Here is a 6,858-nt window from a genome sequence, read left to right as displayed (position 1 = left end):
AAGAAAGTCATGCCTGACATCGCACCTCCAAGTCAAGAAGGCATAGGGGCGTGCACCAGAGATGGATGAATTCTTCCTTCGTTGAGTTTTCATAGTGGGAAACAACTTGAATCCATTAAGAAAATTGATATAAGCTTTACACAAACCAGCCCAGCTGCAGCATTAGACAAGTGAGTACCAATTTATTTCAGGTTGTTTGACAAGCAAATCAGCGCAGTATTTGTTAGCTGTTAAAAGAAGCAGTTGAAAACAAAAGCCAAAAGTAAATATCAAGGAGTTCAAGAGCAGCACAAGCTAGTGCCTTGATATTTCATCCATTACATAACAATCCATTACAGACAACACAACGGAGAGTTTCTAGAACTGAGTCTAGGTTGACAATCCCAAGCAAACACATTATACAATACACTTTAGTCAGAGACGCCTCCATCATGGAAGCTGTCTTCACGATATGAAGGGCGGTAGTCATCATAATAATCATACAACATCGAACCCTTATGCTCGAATGTTTGGATATGAGAAGCAAGCTTTAATATCTCATCATCACCCTCGTCGAAACCTATGCAGTCCCTCACGTCAAAATATTTAAGCTCTTTGCAGCCCTGCAAAATCATCACTAGGTTCTCCTTTTCCATGGATGCATGCCTTAGAAACAATTGCTTTATGTTTGGGAGTAGGGTGACAATAGCTGAGGCCTCATCTCGTTTAATATAGGCTCTTGGAATACCCAATCCAATAAAGTTCTTGCAGTGAATGTTGATTTGCGCAAGGATTTCTTGCAAGTGAAAGGTGCCTCCAAGCCTTAAAAGCTCCAAATTTTTCCACTTGCTCATAAGGTTTGGTATCTGTAACATATGATCACGAGGTAGACAACGAGGCAGCAGCAAAACCCGCAAGTCAGGACACCTGGTGAATAAAAAACAGACCAAAGGTTACCAAGAAAAACTCATACAAAGTCATCCCTCATCTTCCGATCAAACTAGAAAGTAATTTTAAATTAGAGTCATTTAACGGTTTAGGATCCACTGCAAATAATCCACCTTTGCAATAAACTTGCAATGGTGGGTTAAGAGCCAAAAATAAAATCATTGCAACTTGCAAGGTTAAACGACTCTTAGACCGCTCAATGATCGTATTTCCGGCTCATAAACCACCATTGCAGAGTATCCTACTGCCATTTTAGCTGTCCCTTCAGCCTATTTATGCAATTTCATTTGCTGAGTTTTTACCTTTCGAGTTTTGGATATATATAAAAATGCCATAGTGGCAGATTGTTAGTAAATGAAGACATAGAACAACTTAATGAAGTTAGTTTGTAGAACTTACTCATCTGCAACATAAAGCAATGCTTCCTCTGTGCAACAGTCCGGAAGTGACAGAAAAGTGGCAGATCTAGCACTACGCTTAACTACAAACTTGATGAATGCAGTGACAGACAATTTATCATTTAATTGATATTTATCAAGCAATCTTGATATGGATTCATCATAAGACCATGAATCAAGTGAGATTTTAGAAAAATCAAGTCGGCGCCAGCAGAGAGGATTGAGCGTGGCTTTGTACCATGACTTGCACATGAAGGGAACATCCAATAGCAGTGATTCAATTCCAACTCTCCCAAACACATTCACCAAGCAATCCATACTCAAATCCTCCCATTTCCCTCCTTCCATCTACCCCAATGTCAAATAAAGGGTAAGTATAAATATTATATTTCTCTAAATATAGAGAGATGAAAAAATTATGGCAAGGGTCATATCATGAAGTCTTGAAAAACACAACTTTATAGATAACAACAGGACTACAAAGTGAGTTCAAGAAAGCCCATTTTACAATATTTTTGTATGTGTGGAAAGATTGGAAGGGGTAATTTCTGAGTTTAAATTAGGATTAAAAGAGAAATCAAAATGTACAGTGAAATGTTAGATCATACAAAACCAAAAACCAAAAACGCATAAAGAACATTCCCAAACAAAAAGTGGGTAATCTCTAATTGGCTTGTATAAACTACTACATAACAAAAAACCCAATTCAAATACAAGCATAACAGGCAGATATAGTCAGAAAATCAAGGGAAATCCAAAAAGAGGGATTAACAATGCGATCATGAGGTAACCCAAGCACCCCTGAAAGAAGTGTGGAAGAAAAAACACAGATTCATAAATTAATGTTGTTCCAAATTGATGAAGAAGACCTACCTCTGACATGATGAAGATGAGTAACAACACAGTCTGCTCTGATTTTGATCACTCCGGTTGCCAGCAAATGCAGGGTATGAAGAAGTCCATTCATAAACAGCAATGCATAGATAGACTTCTAATGATGAAGAAACAGCAATTTGAGAGCTGGGTGGAGGAAAGGTATCACTTTGTTGGGGGACCAAAGAAAGTAATGACTCAGTCTTCCTCTTTCTTTTGCTTTCTTCTTTTCTTTTCTACCCTTTACCTCCATATACATATATATATATATATATATATATTACAAATTATTTTTTGCTGTTCAAATGAAAAATGGTTATGACCAAAATCTGCATTGGAATGTTATTACAAATATATTAAAGTATATATATAAATATTTGATGTCATATGAAATTATTTTAGAAATTGTTTCTTATTATTTTGAACAAACTACAACCTCACATCTAATTTGACAAATATTTGGTTATATAAGAGCATCTCAAACGGTTCATTACTTTTTTCACTAAATCTGAGTAAAAAATAGTTCATTTTCTCAATTTGATATGGCTTGTTCCAACGATGTGCATCAAAAGGAAGGGTCGTCTGGTGGGTCAACCGGCGGGTCGACCGGTAAGGCCAAGAAATTTTTTTTCAACATGTTTGAACCTATTTGAACCTACCTATTTAAAAGGGAATCGATCGACCGGTGGGTCAACTGGCCGGACATCCGGCTGGTTGACTGGTTGGCTCACCCCAACGTTATAGCACAGTGAAATACTGAAATCTGGAGCTTGTCCTCAGTTTGATGAAAGTTTTGTTCCGTTCTCATTTTGATATCAATTTGGTGAAACCATTGAAGAGAGAAAAAGTGACTTTTTCATCAAATTTCAAATCTGATGCAGAGTTTGATGCACCATTCGAGATGGCCTAATTAAATTGGAGGGCTGCTATTAGCACCTATCTAATTTTTTTGAACCCCCCAATTTCCTCTTTTCTTTTTTTTTATTTATTACAATTATACCATAAAGTAAAATTACATTAAAAGACAATCTTTAATAGAACACTCACCCACCAATAAAAACAACTCTGCAATATTGTTCACCCACCTCCCCACCTAAATGTATTCCTCACCCACCTAAACCTAACGTGTTCCTCTTTATCACCATCCTAAACCCTAAACATATTCCTTTTCATCACAATCTAAAACCTTGAACTAGAAATTAGTGGCTGAATTAGAATGGATGTTTGTTATTTTGTTTGTTATATTGAATTGGAATGGAAAATAATGAATTGAGGGTTAAGTTATACAGTGTTGAAAATTTTGTTTATATTCGGCAACATAGTGCTGAAAAAATTGTTTATATTTGGCAACACAGTGCCGACAAAATTGTTTATATTCGACAACACAGTGCTGAACTAAGCTTTGGCCGATTGACCGACCAAATGACCGAGTGGTTGACCGATGGTGTGATTTTGGCTCAGTTTTGCAACAATGATGCAATGGTTTTGATAAAATGGGCACCTTTGTTCACTGATTTCGAATAAATCAAAGAGAGGTACCGTCGTCGTCATCTTTCTTCAATATGATAGGGATCGTCGTCGTTGTTCTTCAACAGGAGAGGGAATGTCTTCAACCATGATGGAGAAGGTGTGCAAAATTAGATGGGTATGCACTTGCGTGTGATAATATTATGAATATGAATAAATTTGATATTAAGTAGGATGTTAAAAAAAATCTTATTGAAATTTAGGGATTAGGATGGGGGTTGAAAAAAATAGGAGGTCCAAAGAATTAAGGTAGGTGCTAATAGCAGCCATCTTAAGTTGTTCAATTTTTGAAATAATCTTTTTAACCATCAAATTAAGTTTCGTACAATCTTTTTTCAATTGGACTACATGAACTAAAATAAATAATTGTAAGCACTAGTAGATAAATTTGACAATTTTGATATGAAGCCAAAAAAAATTAGTGATAACTTAAGAGATAAAAGTGAAAAATAATCTTTTTCTCTGCTCACTAACTATTTATTAAGACTTTGATTAACATCACGTTTGTTTGTTAATTTTATTTTATTTTTTCATAGAAAAGGGTTGTCAATTAAGTTGTGGATGTTTTGTTTCTTGATTATTTGGGAGGTCATAACTTGTAAAAATCATCTATCCTTTTCTATTTTGGAAAATATGGTGCTATTTTTTTATTTTTTATAATGCCTAACACCTACCTATGTGTAACTGATATAAAATGTGAAACCCATGAGTTTGTCAATCCCTTCTGTGTCTTTTCTATTTTCGTTATTTTACAAAATAAGTGTTTTAAAAAAAACACACACACACACACATGATAGAAACACTACCCCTGATTTTGATTACCCCATTTCCTAGCAAAAGTCAGTCCATATACAAACAAAAGATGAAGAAATGAAAGGTATCATTTTGTGTGAGACTTGGAAGTCTTTCATCTTTCTTTTACTTTCACATTTTTTGTTCACTTTTCCTTTCTTCAAATGCTAAGTTCTTTGTTTTTTTTTAATTAAAATAAAATAAAAAGGCATTGTTTTAATAATAATTTGATTTACTTTTAAACTTAAATTGTCGGATTATCTTTCTCTAACTTGTGTTGTTATAATGAAAATTACAACAAAATTATTGCAAAGAAAAAATAGCCAAATTTCACAATTGAGTAGATCTATTGTAGATAAGCAACCATATTTGCTCCCAAAATCACCTATAAAATCTCCCTCTCCATTAGGTGGCATGATTAACAAAAGTTAAAATTCTAACATAAAGCTTGAGCAAAATATGAAAATATTTTCACCCATGCTTCCACAAGAAAGCCATGGAATTGAAAACATTTCATGTTGTTCTTGATATAACTTATAAAAAGCACAAATTCAAGAACATATATTTACAAAATTGGAATCATGTTATTCAATGAAATTGCATAAATGATTTAACAGAGAGAATAACACTTTCTAGTACTTACTTTTTTTTTCTTTTTTTCTTTTTCTGATCCAATTTCTAATGCTTACTTAAACAAATAGATTCTCTACCATGCAATAATCAAATGAATTCTGACATGAACCAAACAGAAAAAGTAAATAGAAGACATTTGAAGAACAATATCCAGAGTTGGTATCATATTCATATCAACCAGAAAGGAACACCACCAAATAAAAAAGTTAATAGTTTAAATGGAAGCTAACAATACAATCTTTCCTTGCTTTTCTTTCACCTTTGCATTACACAGATCCAAGAAAGTATATGTCTGCAAGGTTTTTTTTTTTAAGTTTTAAATTGCTAAGTAGATTCCTTCTGGGACGCAGTCATTTGCCTTAAGCCCACCTCCATCTTGGTGCGTCATGGCATCAATTTGATCGCCATCCCTCATGTTAAGCTGCTCAATCAAATCAAGAGTTAATCCACACAAGGCTATAAGCCTGACATAAAACAAACTTTATCTCCTTTTTTTGTTTTTTTCATTCTTTCTTTCTTTCCGCAGTCAAAATGAGATAAGAACCACCATTAATAACATGTCACCTTGAAGCTGACTAAATTTTATGAAATTGCGGAGATAGGTAGTTTGTGCCTAGAGACTATGAATAGGCCAAGCTCTTAGAAGAAATTTTAACTACTAAGAGTTATATATATTCAACATTCAGTGAATAACCAACAAGTACCAATTTCAAATTATGCCAAATCAATTATTATGCCAATATGAATTAAAGCATGAAAAATCAATGGCAACCACAACATAAATAACAATGATATAGTAGGCAGACAACCATTTACGTGGAAAACCTTCCTTGTGCACAAGAGAAAAAGTAAGAACCACGGTCACACCCAACAAAAAAACAAATCCACAATCAATAAAAAAAGTTTATAAGATTCAAAACCAAAGGACCCTCCTTGTCTTGCAGTTTTTCTCGAATCTCCTTATTTTCATGGCTCTAAACTCCTTATAAACCCTTGATCTGATAGCTCCATGGAACTCCTCGCTCCAATCTTCATTCCTTGTGGCACCATTACAAAAATTGCCGAGGTTGAACATGTCAAGCAAGTGTATGCATGGATTATTGTGCCAAAAATTCAGTGTAGTAATTTTTAATAAGATGTATAATGAATGAAGATCAAGTTCAAAGATTGATAAGCATGGGTTTCGATGACTTTTTCAGAAATATGATAAAAAACAATTTGTGTCTCAAAAGTGGCCACCGTTTACCTTGATCATTTTTGCCCATTTTACACTAAAGTTCAACATGTAAACTAATCTAGGGTCAAGCTAGGTCAACTTGTGCAATATTGAAAAGTGTCCTAAAAAGGGTCTCCTAATGTTTTTTGCAACAAAAGTGTCGCTTTTACCCTCATATGTTGTAGTCATAAGAGAAGAAAGAATGCAAATGGAGAGCCTTGAAACTACAACCACCCCCAACCTGAGTTTTTATACTATGTAAAGTCACCAATTTTCCCGAAAGCTTAAGTTGTTAGGAAATAAGTCCAACAATGTCTATCGAGGAATTCAACAAAACCAAATATCAACATTTACATGAGTGTATTTAGTTTTGTGGTATACAAGTTGTTGTTTCTAATGTGGCAAAGTAGAAAACATAGAAAGTAAAGAAGCCGTAAAATGCCAATTAGTTTAGCTGGTGACTGTAAGGATTTAGTAGTCAAGTCTTGCCCT

The 6,858-nt window shown here is 34.3% G+C and overlaps 1 protein-coding gene across 1 annotated transcript; it reads right to left on the bottom strand.

Moving 5' to 3' along the window:
- Positions 1-243: 243 nt before the first annotated feature.
- On the bottom strand, positions 244-2,440 carry LOC114287714 (F-box/LRR-repeat protein At3g48880). Its single transcript, XM_028231157.2, has 3 exons — positions 2,199-2,440; positions 1,327-1,673; positions 244-906 (listed from the first exon to the last, which is right to left on the bottom strand). Exons 1-3 carry the CDS (start codon positions 2,205-2,207, stop codon positions 411-413), a joined length of 852 nt encoding a protein of 283 aa, XP_028086958.2. The 5' UTR covers positions 2,208-2,440; the 3' UTR covers positions 244-410.
- Positions 2,441-6,858: the final 4,418 nt, after the last annotated feature.

This window comes from Camellia sinensis, chromosome 6 (assembly GCF_055761805.1).
Source record: "Camellia sinensis isolate YWXY chromosome 6, ASM5576180v1, whole genome shotgun sequence".
NCBI lineage: Eukaryota > Viridiplantae > Streptophyta > Magnoliopsida > Ericales > Theaceae > Camellia > Camellia sinensis.
This window is presented reverse-complemented; position numbering and strand designations above follow the sequence as displayed.

Coding starts and splice junctions, on each gene's coding strand:
- LOC114287714 (XM_028231157.2), bottom strand. Junction 907..1,326: donor TTGCTTTATGTTGCAGATGA/GTAAGTTCTACA, acceptor TTTATTCACCAG/GTGTCCTGACTTGCGGGTTT.